General features: G+C 39.4%; 1 protein-coding gene across 4 annotated transcripts in view; it reads left to right on the top strand.

Moving 5' to 3' along the window:
• The window catches only part of BIN1 (bridging integrator 1), a 2,421,789-nt gene that overhangs the window by 1,925,304 nt on the left and 477,028 nt on the right, over positions 1-19,457 (top strand). For 3 of the 4 annotated variants that reach the window (XM_044060666.1, XM_044060664.1, XM_044060663.1), the window contains one exon: positions 6,246-6,362. The exons of the other annotated variant lie outside the window; for it this stretch is intronic. In XM_044060666.1, coding sequence (XP_043916601.1) covers positions 6,246-6,362 — 117 coding nt within the window. The remainder of the gene's footprint in view (positions 1-6,245; positions 6,363-19,457) is intronic. 4 annotated transcript variants of the gene reach the window in all.

The following is a 19,457-nucleotide window of genomic DNA, read 5'->3' as shown; positions in this document are numbered from 1 at the left end:
TCATGTTCTGAAATAAATGTACAACAGGATGCATTGGTGGAAGATACTTAGATTTATGATAAATAAATTTGTTTTGATCATAACTTGTATCCCCATCCCCAAACTGTAATTTCAAATTTACACTTCTACAAAATGACAATACGTCCTGAACCAAATGATCTTCAGAAGTAACAAAATCAGGGATGAAATTTAAGCCTTTATTGAGAACGGCCAGCTGTATTGATGACAAGGTAAAATCAGACAAGTTGAGAACATTTGAATTATCAATGCTTACTTCTGTGTTACCATTTGTAACAGACCCTGAATATCCTCTACTCTTTTTGTGTTTCCTGCCTCCACGCTTGTACTTCCCCCTAAAGGGGCGAAACCCTGTATTCTTTTGGGGTTTGGGAGATCCGATGCTGGCTGCATGTCACTGTCTGTAAATGAAGACAGATCAGTGGATGACCCATCTGTATTATTTTTGTTCCGTAAAATCAATCTGGGTCTCTTCCTTCTAGGTGTTTTACCCAGATAAGGGGTAAAACAAACTTGTTTGGATGGAAAACTGAAAGGGTTGGAGCCTTGATAATCATTTAAATCACATTTAAATTTCTTTATTTTCTTGGATTTCAACTGCTCTTCAAGATTGGTGAGATCATTAGTAACTTTATTGAGATTTTTCTTAAAAAAATATTTCACCTTCAAATTTTTTCACATCATTGCACAAATCCATAACTATATTTATTTCTGAATCAATTATTCTGTCATAATATTTGTCCAAAGCTTCAACAAATGACATAGTAGCATGCTGCTGAATTTTCGACCATTGCTGGTTAAGTTCTTCATCAACCTGCCCTACATGTGGTTGGATTCTAATTCTAAGACCCCTTGGTGTAATACCTTTCACGATATAGGCTTTAAAAAGTTTGGAGTGCCAGATGTTAGATCTTAACAACTTTAAATGTTTATATAAGTTCTCAAAAGCCAAACTACATGTTGTTTCAGGTACTAAGGAGTCATTAGAATTGTTGCCACTTGGCCCTGGGCCAACACCAAATGCACTCAAATCTGCTCTGTCTGCAGAGAGCCCTGAGACCAAATTTAGAAGATCCATTATTTATATTTTTTGGTCAAATGACAATGATGGCTGTATAAAAGATATATGCCACGTCAAAAATAAGGAACAATAGTAGCTATAAAAGACAACAAATTCCTGTCTAGAAATGCTACGTTCCCATTAATCAACCAAATTGAATATATAATCTAAATATCGAAACGGACTGTGCAATGATGTCAAAAATATATCAAGAAATATATATAATATAAAAAATGATGTCCCCAAAATTGAGAGAATGAATCCTGAATCCAACTCTGACGATTCCAAAAACAGCCCTGGTCTAGGTTACAAATAATAACTGATATAATATTTCAATTGTATTGCTTACAATAAACATCCATGAATGACAGTTGTACACAATAAAACTTTTCACATATCTGGGCCTATGTAATTCCCTGGATAAGAAAAAAACTTATCCAGAAAAGATATAATATGCAACAATATTGAAAACTATATGTAATGAAAGACACAAAAATGTGTAACTTCCCACATTGACCCAATGATTTTCAGACAAACCCAATCCCAAGTAATGTTACTAAATAAAGCATCTACCAATGCAATCTAGTAATATACTGATACAAACACTTTTGATAAACCAGTAGTCTGACCAAATAGTACATACACACTTGTAATAAACCATAAGGATATACAGAGTTCAAATTATTCATATGATCATTGGGTGTGAATAAATAATCATCTAATATTGATTGTTCTAATTAGACTAAAGATGATACACAACGATGTATATAAACAACACCCAAGTCATTAATGGTACCCTATGAGCTGAACATAAATCAGTGTAAAATCAGACAATACTGAAAGTAGCTAGAACAAACGACAAGCATCAATTATACATAAGGTGTTAAATATAATGTGAATCAAAAGGATGATCATATCACAATAGAAAAAATAATCAAATGAATCAGTTCGTTAATTCTAGTATCTATTCTATAAAGCTACAATGAATAGATAGTTGTATTTAACCTGCAAAAGCTTGTTAGTATCACCAAATCACAAAATCATAGGACACAATAAAACCTAGCCTCCATAATAGAGACAAGCAATTTAGTGAACAAAAAACATTGAGTTATGAACTGCAAAGTTATAAACAAGTCCATACATCTGTAAAAGGTCTGTCCAAAACCACTGGTATCCAGTGAAAGAGAAAAAACACATTGAACAAATTCCCTATAGTCCTTTAGTCCCAAAATGCTGATATCAAAGATTGTTTGAAAATAGGGCCAAAAGGTCTCTGCGTTTCCAAAAAATGGCTGGATAAAATAAACAAATGGTAGTTACACAGTACCTTGTATAACGAGATGGATTCCTTGCCCAAAAAGATGAAAATAGTCTCATGTTAGGCAAACCACATAGCAATTTTAATTAACTGCCCAAAAGAATGATCGTTCGAACCAGAAAACCGTAGATGTTTAAAGCAAATGCCAAGCCAGCTGCCAACTGCTTATGCTAACCCAAGATGTCGGTTATTCATATTATAAATCACAGCCCAAAAAAATGGATAAAGAGTACCTTGAAAATACAAGTCACTTGTAGCAAAAACATGAAGATGTGTGGCTCAATTATCAAGTAAAACCACGTAGCAGTTCCCAAAAGAAAAAAGAAGGTAAATAACTACCAATACAGGCAAAATGTGCATAAATCCAATATGCGTAGTTGTCGGTAATGGCGGACGCCAAGCTCACATATGCGACTTGCTGGATTAACAAAACCAAAAGGAAAATGAAATCCGCGTCGTAAATAGGACTCCCACCAGTACTTCTCGACTGTTGTTGTAAATAAATAGCCCAAATTTGGACTGCTTTAAGCTCAAAAGAAGATGATTAAAGTCTAGATTCAGTTGTTCAAAACCATAGACCAGTTACACGCCATACGCACGTGAGCAAAGCTAAAAAGAGCACTCGAAAACCCCAAACAATCAAACACCGAATTCCTGGGTACAACGACAACCCTGATGGCATCCAAAAAAGTATAATACCAAAAATAGGAACGTAAATCCGCATGAAAAGGATATTTTAAGGGCTGCAGATTAAACATGCAGCCAGCATCGGATCCAAAGCCCCCAGCAGGAAGAAGAACAAAGTTTGCCAATCAAAAAAATAGCTCCTGCACGTAGGAAAGTTGCCCAGCAACAACCACAAATCAAGTCCACAAAGAGAAGCCAGCAACCAAATAGGATCCAGTGAAAAAATATAATTTATTATCAAAACAGCATCAAAAATAGCTCAGACTGGTTTCGGCTGGCAAACCACAAACAGCCTTCCTCAGTGACAATGAAAAAACTAAAAAGATGCATTTAAATAGTGACAAGATCACGTCCTATTGGTTCAATTAAAATTGCTCATTTAGTCCAGGTGCAAACAAAGCACCCAGCTTAGTAATCCATTTCTTTTCCTTGGAATCTAACAATTAATGCCAACCTGTTTTATTAAATCTTGTACCCTTAATTAAACCTATCTCTAAGGTCACTATCGCTAGGTGGATTTCCTTGTGTATCCTTTGGGTCTATAAGGATAAAGGTTTGTCTCCTCCGGGTCAGGTGAAAGCTCATTCCACTAGGTCAATGGCTACTTCTGCAGCCTTTTGGTCCAGAGTCTCATTGGATGATATTTGTTTTGAAGCTACTTGGTCCTCATCTCATACCTTTATTTCTCACTACAAATTGGATTTGATCTCTAGAAGGAGAGCAGCATTTGGTTCTGCTGTGCTCCAGAATATCCTTCCATGAGGGCCACCCAGGAGTTTAGTAGCTGGGGACTCTGTCCCACAAGTTGAAGACCAAATTAAATAAATTACTTCAGATAAAGTTCACTTAATTTGTCTTCAACCGGCCCTCCCTCCCCCTGGCCTTAGCATATGGACAACCTGTTTGGTTGAAGTTTTAGGTGCGTAAGGTGTTTTTTCAGGTCAGGTTCTCAGTATAAGTGGCTTATATACTGAGATCACAATACCTAATTTTCAAAATGCTGAAAACTCATTTGACTGAATCTCATTATACTGAAAGCTTACAATCCTGAATTTCAAAATACTGAATTTTAAGCAGTAGATGTGATGTGTGTTCCCCTTCACCTGTGACTTGCTTGTGATAAAAAAAAATTACTGTAACTTTAAGTGCCGACTGTCAGAATACCAGTAGTAGCGTGGAAGGTAGTGTTGTAGTGTTTCTAAATGTGGGTATGTCTCTCTACATTTTTATGGAAAGTAATATGGTGGATATTTTGTGTGCTCCTGGCAGTAGTGGCAATGTGTACAGTACTGTAAGGTAAGTAACAGTTATATGCCCTTTTCCCCACTGTAGTACGATTAGTATATACATATATATATATATATATATATATATATATATATATATATATAGTTAGTTGGAGGGTGTGGGGATCACAAACCCCCCCACATAATTTGGTTTTATATCGTCCAGTTTCTAGATTTAAGTTTTGGAAAGCGTTGTTGGTATTGTAAGTGTGCATGCCTATGGCTTAAAATTCAGTATTTTGAAATTCAGGATTGTAAGCTTTCAGTATTATGAGATTCAGTCAAATGAGTTTTCAGTATTTTGAAAATTAGGTATTGTGGTCTCAGTCAAATGAAATTCAGTGTTTTGAGATTCAGTCATGAAATGGACCTATATATATAAAAATATATATGTATGTGTGTTTGTTTGTGTGTGTATATATATATTTTTTTCTTCTTTTTTTCAGATACTACCTCAGTTAGCTGTCTGTTATTCTCATGGTTGACATCTATGCATTATGCTAGCTGTTTCAGCTTGTTCAACAATTCTTCAGTATATATTTAAATTTGCTTCATTTTGTTTTACATTAGGAGTTAGACAGTTTATCAAAGTACAATCCTTTGCATTGTTTTGACTAACATAATTCATAGAATGGAACAGAGCTGTGAATTCAGCACACTGCATGCACATAATTGCATAGGTTGTGGTGTGAATACAAGGCATTATGTGAATATAACTCATAAAATGGGACATGAATACAAGAGATTATATGAGTATGATTCGTGTGGAGTATGAATTCAGCACATTATATAAGTCCGAATGGGTCATGAATTTAGTGTATGATATTAACGCAATTCAAAGAATTCAGTGTAAATTCAATGCAGTTTATGAGCACAATACAGAGAAGGGAAGATGAATTTAAGGCATTGTGGAGAATAGGACATTAATTCAGCACATTGTATGAATATAATTCCTAGAATGAGATATCAGTTTGGGTCGTTAAGCCACTGACTTTTGTACTTGTTGTGCATATTGTTTGGAACCTTACTCAGCAGCTGTAAATTGACAAATTTTGGCGGTATCATGATAGAATGCTGTAATGAGTGAACATGGCTTGTATACTCTAAATGTACTCCTCCTTGAACCCAAATGCGGTGGGTATGTTGGTGGTACATTGACCTGGAGTTCACAGGATTAAGTTGGATGATACCATATAGACAAGAATTGTAGCATTACCTATCATAGGAGTCAGTATGATCATGGGTGAATAAGTACATCATCTCAAGTTGGGGATTCATGTATTTTTGCCTTTCAGATGTGTATTTAAACTTTATGTATCTGTAGACTGATTTCATATGTTGTTTCTTAATCAGATTTATTCTTCCGAATTGTGCAAGAAGAACTGTGTACTGAAAAAAAACTGACTGTAATAATTGTCATTGTATGTACTTCTCTTCTGCCTTTCAGTGTCCCTCGCAAGAGGCAGGACTCTTCCTTTCCGTTAGCATTTTTTATGTCCTAGTTAAAGCTTACATTTCTTTTCTTGTTATAACTCCTTCCTTATTAGTTATCATTTGCCACATAACTGTTGACTTGAACGGTTAAATAGCAATATGTTCAGTGGGTAAGTAATGCATGGAACCCTGCTTCACTTTGAACTGTCTAAATCAGCATTTGGTGTCATTTGGTGTTAACTGTTCATCAGAGGCCATTACATTTCTATTTATAAGCTTAGATCTTTAGTGTTACCATGTTGCAGTTCCTCAGATTCTGAAGAAGAAATTATGATCAAGATTTATTTCATAAGTATGTAGTCAGCTGCCATAATGTATGCATCATATCTAAGTGTACTCTTTTCTAATATTTCACATACTTCTCTCCCTCACTGCTGCCAAGTTTGAGCCAGCAGGGCCTCTGCAAGATCAAGCAGCCTTGCTGGACTTGGAGTTTGATCCTCTCAAACCAGATACCGGAACTTTGGTGAAGGTTGCCTCACCAGCGCCAGTCCTTCAGGTGTGTGTGTATGTCTCACACTTCAGCAGTTTTATAATTGTTTCATATTGCCTTTCAACTGTTGAGAAGCTCCAGGAGAAGGTGAGGTTCCCCAATGCTTTCTGTAATGGCATATGTGAAGGACTTTTTCCCTAATGTTTTCAGTAAAGACACGTGAGGAACTGTTCCGTAGTTCTTTAGTAACTGTGCATGTGAGTAAGTTTCTCTACAGCACTTTCAGTAATGATACGTGTAACGAACTTTTCTCCTAACACTTATAGTAATGGTACATCTGAGTAAGTTTATCCATAGCATTTTCAGTAATGACACGTGAGGAACTTTTTGCTTAGCACTTTTAGTAATGCCACAGGGTAAGGAACTTTCTCCACAGCATTGTCAGTATTGATACATGTAAGTAACTTTCACCATAGCACTTTCAGTAATGATTTATGTTTGGAACTTTTTCCTCACTAATTTCAGTAACGGTAAATGTGAGTAACTTTTCTGGCGGTAGTTCATTAGTGATACAGATTTGGAACTTATGTATTGCCTGATTGACTTTACTTGCTGCACAAAATTTGCATTTAAAATTCATTCGAACTATGTAAGAATCTACTTTTTTTCTGGCCATTGGTGCGTAAACTTTTTCTCATATACAGTAGATAAATGGAAGAAACACCACACAAGGAACTCAGGAAACAATATATAGTAAGCGCTTTCGTTCACTAAAACTTCTTCAGACAAATAATTTGAAAAATGAAACACTTAAATACAATTATTAATCATGACATCATATCCTCAAAAGGAAACCAAGCCTCAATTTAAAGTGCCATGATAGATTCAACAATAAGTAACCCACAATAAAAAATGCATCAGAAATACAAAGAATGCCAACGGCAAGCCTCACATTTAAACATTCCACAATGTGGAAGGTAACATTTCAAATTCCTATTTTCTAAGAGTGTTTTCAAGTTCCTACCTTTCCTAAACACTACGCAAGGAAAATCCCCAACATGTTTATTGATCAAATGATCATCCAGTAAGAAGTACCAGTTTTTAAAAATAATAGATTACAAAAGGGAGGCATCTATTGAAAAGGTAGTTATAAAACTCAATCTTGCTGCATCCCCTTTAAGAGACCTACGCGTTTGTGCAAGATCAGCATCACCAGTACCCAGGTCAAAAGATGGTTCGCTAAGAGAAGCCTCTATATCATTCAAATCAGGGTAACTAATATTGTCAGTCCCATTGATATTCCCAATGTTCTACAATGGTTTAAATAAACCACAGGAACTTTTAAAAGAAACCTCCCCAATGAGCTTCTCAACTAAATTGCTGGGATAACCACGTTTGATGAACATTTCCTTCAATAAACTACATTCATCAATAAATTCTTTTTCCAAACTAACCATCCTTACAGCCTTAACGAGTTGGCCCTTGACCACCCCTCTCTTTTGATGGAAAGGATGGCAGCTGGAAAAATGTAAGAATGCATTGGAGTATGTTGTCTTCCTGTATACTTTAGAGGTAAATCCATTAAGTGAACGACATGTGACTAATTCAATGTCAAGAAAACAAATACTCTCAGTTTGAAACTCCCATGTAAATTCAAGAAAATTAGTGAATTTAGTAATATGTTCAACAAAAGCTGCAGCAGAGTCTATCTCACACTGCCACAGAATAAAATATCATCCAAATAACGGGTGTACCATGCGGCCTTTTCTTGAAAAACAGCATCTTTAAAAAGAAACTGTTTCTCCCAATATGCCATCACCGTGTTTGCAAAGGTACCCGCACACTGAGACCCCATGGCAACACCCGTCTTCTGCAAGAAAAATTCTTTGTTGAACAAAAAATAACTGTTATTCAAGACTAACTCCAACAGATATATAATCAAATCAATAGAGGTACCCTCCATATGCTGTTCCAGCAAGAAATCCCTAACCCTTTCACAACCAAGGTCCTGAGGGATAGAAGTATACAAGTCCCGCACATCAATTGTTAAAAAGTTCAAACTCTCGGAAAAAGGGAGACTGTTTATGGCCCCTAAAAACGCTCATGAATCCTTACATATCTGGGACTCATTTTTCAATGCCTCCTTAAGCTTAACATCAAAAAATTTCACACAACCATAAGTGATAGATTGTCTCCCATCAATTTTGTTTGTGTCTTTCGGCTTTTCCCGGTTAGGGGTCGCCACAGCGGAACTCCGGTCCGCTAATGATTGGCAGTAGAGTTTTACGTGCTGGCTTGCTGGGCCTAACGCACAACCTTTAATGAAGGAACGCCCATTCACGCATGTCGCCACACAGAAGACGCTTTAACTGAGAATCGACCGGGCAACGTCTAACTGTGAGGCGACAATGCTACCGCAGCACCACCACTGTCAATGATGGGGCAAAATTGAGGTTTTTCTAAACTCTTATGGATTTTAGGAAGGCCAAACAGAGTAGGTGTAATCGGGTAAGGTATTAAAAGGAAGTTCAAAAGATCAACATCAATACGTCCATCAATGAACAAGTCATTGATGAACCCTTTAATTCTTTGATAAGCCCCATTAATCTCATTAAGTGAAACTTTAACATAAGCATCATTAGTCAACAACAAGCTCGGGTTCAAATAATAATCTTCGCTATTCATAAACACCAAACCTCCCCCCTTATCAGGTTTGATGATGCGGATATTAGCAAACTTTAGGTTATTTAATAAATCTTTTTCTGGTTGGGTTAGGTTATTCATTGCTACATTAGAGGGACATTTGGTATTAAGGAGTGTTCTAAAATCATTTTCACATATTTTCTCAAACAACGAAATGGAAGGATGTAAGGCTGGTTGAATATACTTGCCACCCTAAAGTCTTTAGTGAGACTAGAATTATTTCCAAATAATACATTTAAATTCAATTTCCTGGTGTATATTTTAAGGTCAATAAGTGTTCTTGCTAAATTACTTCTAGTTGAAGGAACAAAGGTGAGTCCTTTAGCAAGGACATCAACAGGTAAAGGAGCAGGGGTAAAAGTAGAATAGTTGAAAATCTTAAAATCATGTGTACTGTTAAGAAGAATCCGAACAGACCCTTGATGAGTGTTACCCTGACTAGTGTGTTCAACATAACAAGGGGACAGGACTACCTCCTCCTCCTGTTCTGGGATTTCTTTTTCCACTGATGTTGTGGCTGGGGAAGGTTTTGTTGCCCCCCAGTATTCTCTATTTTGTGCCCCTGAAAACCCTGACCTTGATTAGAAGCATTGATATTATTAGTATCATATCCATTTGCATTCCTATTCATCTGTTTATTAGCAAGTCCCTCACTTCTCCTAACTGGGGATCCTTCAAAACTGTCAGTAATAAGCATCCCATTATTGTCAACACCCGTTGGAACATTTTCACAAAAAGCATCCTGGCCCATATTAGGCTCTAGATTGACATTAACTTTAACATTAGAAGGGGGTGAAGGATAGGCCAAACCCTTCTCGTAGGCTAAGGAGTCCCTGTTAAGTTTCTTGACTTTATTCTCTTTAATTTTCAACAATGAATTTTCAATACTTGAAAAAATACGTAAAAATCAAATTTATAACGTGAAAACTCATTGTCCGATCTAAAACTAGAGTCCAATTCCTCCAGTTCACCTTTCAAAATGTCAATCTGCTTGCAATAATCTTTAATTAAAAGTTCCATAAACTTGACACCCTGCCAGTCAAATAAGCTCAGAAGTTCCTTGTGAAAAAATGAGTTTAAAATTAACCCGGTGGGAGCTTGTTGTCTTCTCACGCAGTCAAACAAATACTGCACCTCTATTTGTAACTTTTTAAATTTAAAAAGTTTAATGTCAAAAACTTTCAAGTTGTTAATTAAAACACATTCGTCAACATCAGGGTTCCTAGTAACGTCAGTCCGCAAAGAACCATTAACAGAAGAGGCTGGCTCCTTAAACCAGTTGTCTAAAGATGGAATAACGGATGGCGTACTTACTGCACTACCAGATTCATTATTAGTAAGCAGACACTCATTCGTCCTATTCGAAATTGACGTCCGGACCCCTGAACAAGACACAGAAGACGAACCGGACCCTCCTGGAAGAAGAACACCCCGATCCAAGGGCAGACGCTGACATCCTAGGAGCCATTGAGTTATATGAACCATTGGAAATTGGGTTACTGGAACTTCCAGGACCACGAGACAAGGCAGTTGCAACCTGGCTGGCCAAACAGTCAACACGTTGCGACAACAATTCAATTAAAGCAGTTAATTTACCCAAAGCGCCTGATTCATTATTAGGCGAAATATCCATTGTGTTAGGCAATGGGTCCATAGAATTGAACAAAATTTGTGATCCAGGTGCAGTATTATCCTCCATAAAAAAACACACAAAAACTCGTTAAAAAGTCACAAGCTGCAAACACAATAGATAAATGGAAGAAACACCACACAAGGAACTCAGGAAACAATATATAGTAAGCGCTTTCGTTTACTAAAATGAGCAAACTTCTTCAGACAAATCATTTAAAAAATGAAACACTTAAATACAATTATTAATCATGGCATCATATCCTCAAAAGGAAACCAAGCCTCAATTTAAAGTGCCACGATAGATTCAACAATAAGTAACCCACAATAAAAAATACATACTAGGGCATTTAATTTCAATTGTCAAACCATTAATATGACAACCTCCTTTATAATAAATGGTAAAAAGTACCATCTCAACGATAAATTCAATTGTAATACTAGAGGGGTGGTCTACTTGGGCTCATGTTCTAAATACCCCGCTTTTTACGTGGGCAAAACAGAAAGACCTCTTAAAAACAGAATTTATGAGCACCTGTATGCCATTGATAAAAGAAATTTAAATAATGCATTAGCAAGGCACAATTTGATGTTTCCTGGGCATGAATTCAAATTTCTGGTCATTGAAAAAATTTCCGACAACGTTAGGGGTGGTCCTATGGATCTGAAACTGGAGGAGAAAGAACTGGTTTGGCAATTGAAATTAAATGCCCTAGTCCCTCCAGGTTTAAATGACCTAGTTTCCATCAACAGCATCTTGAAATTGAAAGCTTTAATTAGATATATTTTTAGTATAATTCATTTAGGTTTTTATACATAGTTGAATTCTTTGTATTTCCGATGTATTTTTTATTGTGGGTTACTTATTGTTGAATCTATCGTGGCACTTTAAATTGAGGCTTGGTTTCCTTTTGAGGATATGATGTCATGATTAATAATTGTATTTAAGTGTTTCATTTTTAAAATGATTTGTCTGAAGAAGTTTGTTCATTTTAGTAAACGAAAGCGCTTACTATATATTGTTTCCTGAGTTCCTTGTGTGGTGTTTCTTCCATTTATCTATTGTGTTTGCAGTTTGTGACTTTTTACTGACTTTTTCCTCATATATGTGAAAAAATGTACTGTTAGGAGAGTCCTGTAAAACATTTTTACGGCTGTATGTTTGAGCATTCACATCATAATCATCTGGGATATAATATAGCAATAACCCACTCCTGGGTATGGGTAATGCGGCATTTACCCACGGTTGGCGTGGTTTGGTCACGAGGGCGAAGCCCGATGGACCAAACAAGGACAACCGTGGGTAAATCCCGCATTACCCACACCCAGGCGTGGGTTATTGCTATTATACTATGACATTATTTAAGAAAAGAAATAATTACTTTTCTTAAATAATGGCATTGTATAATGCCTCTTTGCTGCCCTTCTGCAGCTGTCTGGTATTCGCGGCAGTTCTGATGTACTGCGCATGCCTACGCAGTACATCAGAGCTGTGGCCAAAAGCAATGGAGAAAGCAAGATCTCCATTGCTTTTTACTGTTTCGCTATGTTAAATGGGTTTAACATAGCGAGACAGCTTTAAAATAAGCAACAGTCCGTTGCTTATTTTAAAGCTGTCTCGCTATGTTAAACCCATTTAACATAGCGAGACAGGTTTAAAAAAAAGCAACGGAGAAAGCAAGATCTCGATTGCTTTTTACACACTGTGTCACTATGTTAAAGGAGTTTAACATAGTGAGACAGCTTTAAAAAAAGCAACGGAGATCTCTGTTGCTTTTTTTAAGCCTGTGTCGCTATGTTAAACTCTTTTAACATAGCGAGACAGTGTTTTAAAAGAGACTTATACTAATGGAAAAAGTCCGGGCGACCGGACCTTTTTCCGTTAGTAGAAGTCGATTTACAACATGCACGCTGGCCAATCAACGTGCACTTTTTGGAATATTAATGGGGGGTCATGGTATAATATTAGGAGTAGAAAGTTTCCTGTCCAAACTTGATATGCCAACTGCTCTGTCAAGAACAGCCATTAGGTGTTCTCCAGTTATATCAGGCATCTCAGAAACAGTATAAAGCATTGTGCTAATCTGATACATATCAAAACCTACTCATTCCCTGAGGATGTAACCAGCATACTAACAAACAACAATAGTTCAAGTGCCTCCCCTTTCATGACATGACATCTGACTTCTACCCCCCCAAAATCAACTGATAGTCCTGAAGACACTTGCTAAGGCACCAGCTGTCTGGGTCCTTCTAGCATCCCAGGCTTCCTTCTTGCCAGTATGAAGGTACCATCTCAGTAGTCCACTGACCTGTTTAACCTTAGCCTCTCAACTGGTTTTGTGCCAGAGTAATGAGGTATAGCAGTGGTCTTCCCCTTCCACAGGGGTGGCTTTGACACTGAGCCTGACAACTACAGACCAATAAACCTTACAGGTGTAATGTGATTGAATACTTAATAAAGTAGCTTTTGCAGAAGGATTTTGCCATCCTGCAAATCCACAATCCAAAAACAGTTTTAGATTTTGAAGGGTAGATCCTGCCTACTATACCCTGTTGACTTCATTGAAAAACGTACTGAAGCAGTAGACAGGTAAAATCAGTACACACTGTTTAACCTAAGTCAGGCCAAGGCCTGTGACACTATTTAGCAAACTAAATATTAAACCTTAAATAATCCAGTTGATAGCAATCTGGCTGACTGACCGAACTCACTTAATTGAAACTGGGGGAGCACACCTGTAACAGGCTCAACGCTAGTGGGGTTCTCAGGGCTGGGTCCCGAGACTGATCCTATTTGGCATTTACTTCTACAGTGTTAAAGCTGATGTCAGATGTCTTCAGCTAAGTTTGCAAATTTGTAACAGTCATCTGTTTTCTGGAAGATTCATAAGGCCTCCAAGATGGCCTACCAAGTACAGACCTATGGTGTCCAGTGATGGTCCAAGCAAAATGCTAATAATTATTGTATAATGACAAGCACCCCTGCACCTACCACATAAACGACCCCCCCCCAAAAAAATAGACATGTTTATCATGGGTCTGGGAACTTTCATAAACAGTGAATTCTCCTTTGACCAGCACATATCTACTGTAGTTAAAAATCCTTTTATCTGGACCATGTGATTATCAAGGATATGTTTCCCAGGTTCAGAGATGCTATCATCTCCCTATGTGCATATCTTAGGAAGCTCTTTATACAATATAATTCTCATCTTCAGCATTTATTTGTTAAAATGCATGACCCAACTACAAAACCCTTAATGCTTCCTCACTAAGAAAGGTCAAGTTCTAGAGTTCTATAGGTTATGCTGAGTGCTTTATCTCACTGCATCTTACAAAAGGGTAGTCATCAGGAAAGCAGAGTTTCTGTGTACTCTGTAGGAATATACTTGTCTTCAAAGGAGGCTTCCCTGTACTCCTGAAATGAGTATACACTTCACTGGTTTCCAAATCTAATTGCTGAGTTCTGATAAAAGTACATACACAATCCTAAGGCAGCAATGTAGTATCTACAAGCTGTCACGATTTGCTGAGTATTCCAGTGAAATGGTCAGCATGGGATGTGCAGCTCTGGAGTTAAGGAGTATTAGTAAAAAGTTCTGAGAAATATGACATCTCCATGTTTACATTAATAATGCTAAAATATTGTGTGATACTGGGTAACCATTTGAAATGTCAGGATTTGCTAAATCCAGTCCCAAAACACAAAGCTGAATGGCCAAAAAACAGACTCATGTATACTAAGTGTGAGATGGCCTGTTTGTTGACTGAGACATGAGTATATCAGAAGATGAGTGTATATACGGAGGGCTTCAACTCCTCACTGTCTTTTTCTTATATATGTACTAAGTCAGTAGTAGAACCAAAACCAGTCACATAATAAAATGTTGTAGTCAGCTAAACAACAGACAGCTATAGCACAGATTGTCAAACTCTGCAATCAACTAAATGATCTTTTAAATCAGTTGTTTCACTTACATGTCATCAGTGCACAATACTTCACGAAACTGTTTGACAACTCATTTCTTCAAAAATCCACCAGCTAGCATTAATATAAATGTTTTTTCTCACTTTTCACTTAATTTATATGTTAACTCAATGGATGCAAAATATGGGGAATGTAGAAACCCCCTCATTAAAACACGCAATGATCTTGCACAGGTATCACTATCATTGTACCTAATAAAACATAAATGCAGGATGTAACCAAATGAGCTCCATGAAATAGCATAGCAACCTGCTGCAAATAATAATTCAGCTGTGATTTAAAGGACAACAATGGGATTCTGGCATTAAATGCTCAACTTATCTGTCTTTTACCTCCCTATTTACCGTCCCTGCTATGAATAAACAACAATACAGCGTTTAAAATATTTTAAATTGACTGTTTCTCTCCACTAGAACAGTACCTTACTGTACTGTGGTATTTTCACTTTCAAAAAAACTTTTGTCCCACCCTGAAAAAGCTTGCTGCTGTCTCCAGTTCATTGATGTCAACAATAGCACTGAATACAGGTAGTTTTCTGGCCGTTTCCCTCGCCAGAATGACATCACCACTACTGTCCTAAAAGCCTACCCATGCTGTGATGTCACAGCTCCCTGGTACTTCCCATACCCATACAGAAAGTAAAGGCTAGAACAAGGAAACAGTACATGAGTCAAGTCTCCTGCTGTAAGCTGTCAATCACAGCAGGTAAGTGCCCCCTGTCCTTGACATACACTCCTCTCTGGGTGGACCAGCCTTCCAATTGATGGAGAAGGCTTTCGCTGCTGCTGGTGATACCAGACTGTCTAAACCTCCGCCCTCCTCTGGTACACTGGTTTCACAAGATGCACCTAGCGGACACTGGGTGCAAGGGCCTCAGGACATATTCCCTCAGGAATCCCCTTTTCCGTTGTCTTCCCCAGCTTCTCCCGCTGAGGAGGTCCACCGGAAAAGTTCATGTAAGAGGAAGCTCATGGACTCCAAAGAGGAGTCTCTCACCGAAGACAAAGATTTTGATGATGGGGAAGGATACCCTTGGTCACCCTCTGAGGTATCGTTTGTTGATATCCTTGAAATCCTAAAACAGAGGTGACTGGCAGCCCTCTAATCTGACCCCTGAGGAATCTGTGTTCCTGCAGGCTTTTCGCTCCTGGCCCCCTACCTCCTGGGTTACTCCACCTGCCGATGAACTTGTCAAGTTCGTTGTGCAGCGTGCTTGGAAGGCCCCTGATACTGTTTAAGCTATTCCTAGAGGCCAGATAAGATCTTGTCCCCTCCTGCTTCAGATCCCCATTGGTCCAAAGGTCTTCCTGTCGATGCTTTGGTGGTGGCGGCGGCCACAACACAAAATGATCTGGCAGAAGAAGAAAGCCAGACTGTCCATCCGCCTAGCAGAGAGTCCTGGGCCCTGGACAGAATAGGGAAGCTCACTTTTGCTTCAGCGACCTTTGCTATCAGGTCCCTGAATTATATGGCACATTTTACCAGGCTTCAAAGGGATCTGGTTTCTGAGCTCTCTGAAACCTTGGCTGGTGCTATGTCTGATGAAGTCCGTGACAAAGTGGCCTCTCAGCTGGCCACCATTGAGTCTATATCTAACTCCTCTATGCGATTGATATCTCACGGATCAGAAGGAGCAGCTATAGTGGTGGGTTCAGCTGCGGTCTTGAGACGACACTCCTTGATGCACTTGTGCAACTTCACTCTTCCTTTCTTAATGCCCCCATTGAGCCCTCCTCGTTGTTTGGGCCCAAAGTTAAAAGCACATTGGCCAGATGTGAACAAGACGGTAAGACACTTTCTGCCGTAGGTGTCCGTTATTCTTCCCCTCAACGTGCTTTTTCCCGAAACCAAAAGAGTGGGAAGATATGGTTCAAGAAATCTCAGGGTCCTTTCTGTGACACAGAGGCCGAGTTCTCCCCCAGAGGCAGAGGGGGAAACTCACAGGGAAGATGCTCCTTTCGGGGCAGAGGGGGACCATGTAACCACCGGAAGTATACCCCTCACTGGTGAGATCAGATCACAAACTAATCTCGCTGGAGGTCCTCATCCCGCCCCCACCCGAAATAAAAAAGACCACAGTAAAGAACTTCTCGAAAGCCGACTTCACACTTCTGAAGACTAGTGTGGTCTCCTTTAAGGCCCCCGAGCTGGCGGTAAACATTACTCAAGCCACTGAATCACTTACAAATGCCTTCTACCAGCACCTGCAGGGCTGCATGGATCAGGCAATCCCAAGCAAAACAAAGACTCTTTGTACCAAAGGCAAGCGTCCAGTCTGGTGGACCCCAGCCATAAACAAACTCTACAACAAAAGGAGAAAGCTACTACAAGATAGAGCAAAATCCTTAAAAGGTAAGACACCGCTGATCACTATAAGTAAAAAGCTAAGAGCTCTCATAAAATCATCCAAAGCTAATTTTGAGAGAAAAATAGCTAAGGACTCAAAAGACAATCATAAGGCATTCTTTAGCTATGTCAGAAACCTGGGAGGAAACTCCCAGATATGCTCAGAATTAGTTCAAAATGATGTGAAGATTACTGATCCTACAGACATTGCCAACATACTGGCTGACAGGTTCAGTGCAAACTTCTCCCCCCCCTCCCCCCCAAAAGGAGAGATATCTATACCAAATGATTGTAGCCCCCCAAACATCTCTAACGCCCAGGTGAGAACTGCTCTCTCCAAGGCAAAAAACACAGCATCCATGGGACCTGATGGTGTCCCCGGCTGTGTGCTCCACGAACTCAACGAGGAATTAAACCCGCAGTTAGGACAGCTGTTTAATCTTAGTCTCACCTCCGGATACGTACCCAAGGAGTGGCGCACAGCAACTGTGGTCCCACTTCACAAAGGCGGTGCCTCCACCGACCCTGGAAATTACCGTCCCATTAGCTTGACAAGCCTTATCTGCAAAGCCATGGAGAGGATCATAATGGATCTCATAAATAAAGACATAGGGAATTTGCAGACTTTGGATCCAACCCAGTTTGGCTTTGTCAAAGGCAGATCATGCCTTTTAAACTTGGTTGACTTTTTCGAAACAGTCACCAAGGCCATTGATGAGGGAAAGGCAGTCCATACAGCCTACCTCGACCTGGCGAAGGCTTTCGATACAATACCCCACTCAGGTATCATTGAAAAACTCATCAGCTTAAATGTAAACCCATACATCACAAGATGGGTTGCAAACTGGCTGAGTGACAGAACCCACAGGGTCAGAGTTGCTGGCGCCATGTCAGACTCAAAGCCTGTCACAAGTGGTGTCCCACAGGGCTCAGTCCTGGGCCCACTCTTGTTTGGCATCTACTTTTCTGAAGTACAAGCAAACACAGGAGGGTTATGGCTGACAAAGTTTGCAGATGACTGCAAACTGGGCACCGTAGTCGAAAACACATCTGACACAGATATCCTTCAGAAGGGTCTCACAGAAACGGATAACTGGTGCCAGAGCCATGGCCTAAAGTTAAATGCCAAGAAATGCATAGTCATACCCTTGCGAAAAACAAGGTTACCCCTAGCTACCATATAGGTGGCAATCCACTGATCACAGAAGAAGTTATCAGGGACCTGGGGACCCAGGTTGACAGTAGCCTTTCATTCGACACTCATATTGCTAAAGTAGTTAGGAAGACCTTCTACATTGCCCACCTTATCATGAAGGGATTCACATCTAGATCAAGGGAGGTCATAGTCTCCCTATACTCATCACTCATCAGACCAATGATTGAGTACAATGCCCCATTCGGAATGTATCTGACCCGACACTTGCAGCAGCTGGAGAGGCCACAAAAGTTCCTCACCAAAAGGATAAAGGGTTTCAAAAATCTGTCTTATGATGCCCGACTGAAAGAACTCCAGCTCTATTCAGTTGCTTACCGCTTGCTCAGAGGTGACCTGTGCCTGACATACAAGGCCATGTCAAACCCAGATTTGATGAACATGCTTCGCCTCAAAAAATCTAGATCCCTCAGAGCCACAAGGGCGGGAGACTTAAACCTGGACACTGTTATTAATAGGACATGCTGGAGGGATAGATTCATCATCCAAAGACTCCCTATGCTGTGGAACAAAATCCCGGTATATGTGAGGCAGAGCACCTCACTGGCCTTGTTCAAGAGGAATCTTGACCAATGGATGGGAGATCGCAGATATACCCCAGGGGTTACCTCAGTGTCACTGCTCGACAGAGGCACAGCAAAATAATGGGCATAGTTTCTCCAAACTAAAGGGGTGGCGTAAGCCACAAAACTATGGGCTAGGCTTGTAAATGCCCTCGGGCAGATAGCCTAGTATGAACCTATGAACCAGGGTTCCAGGGATTCTTTCCATGGCCAATCCTACCAGCACTCCTGAAGAGCGGCCCAACTCCTTTCCTTTGGAGGTGGTTGGGGACGTTTCTCCTTGTACCCTTCTGCCTGGCTAACCATCACCGCCAATTCTTGGGTACAAAGGATTGTAACCAGAGAATGTTAAGTTGTCTATCTCGCTTTCATTCTTGCTGGTTGGGTTCGGAGCCGATCCTCGGCTCCGACTCGGCTGTCTACTAAAGCTCGAGAGCTATTTACTGGCTCGAGGCCTCCCCATATCTCACAGTGCTTGGCGCTAGATACACAGATCTCGTTTGCTGCTTCAGCTACGAGGTTGCACTTTTACTGGCTCAGGTCGTATTAATCCTTTTTTTCTATTCGCTAATATTTACCTTGTATGTTTCTTAGTTGTAGTATAGTTACACAGTGTATCCCCTAGTTTATCCCAGTAAGGAAACTCATTTTCTGTTAGAGAGTTTCTACCCTTCCCCCCTTGTTCCTTCTCTATTAGTGGCTAATCCCACCCTTTT

The sequence above is a fragment of the Protopterus annectens genome, chromosome 2.part0 (assembly GCF_019279795.1).
Source record: "Protopterus annectens isolate FY-2018-M chromosome 2.part0, PAN1.0, whole genome shotgun sequence".
Classification (NCBI taxonomy): domain Eukaryota; kingdom Metazoa; phylum Chordata; order Ceratodontiformes; family Protopteridae; genus Protopterus; species Protopterus annectens.
The sequence above is the reverse complement of the archived record's forward strand: the minus strand, read 5'-3'. Positions and strand labels throughout refer to the sequence as shown.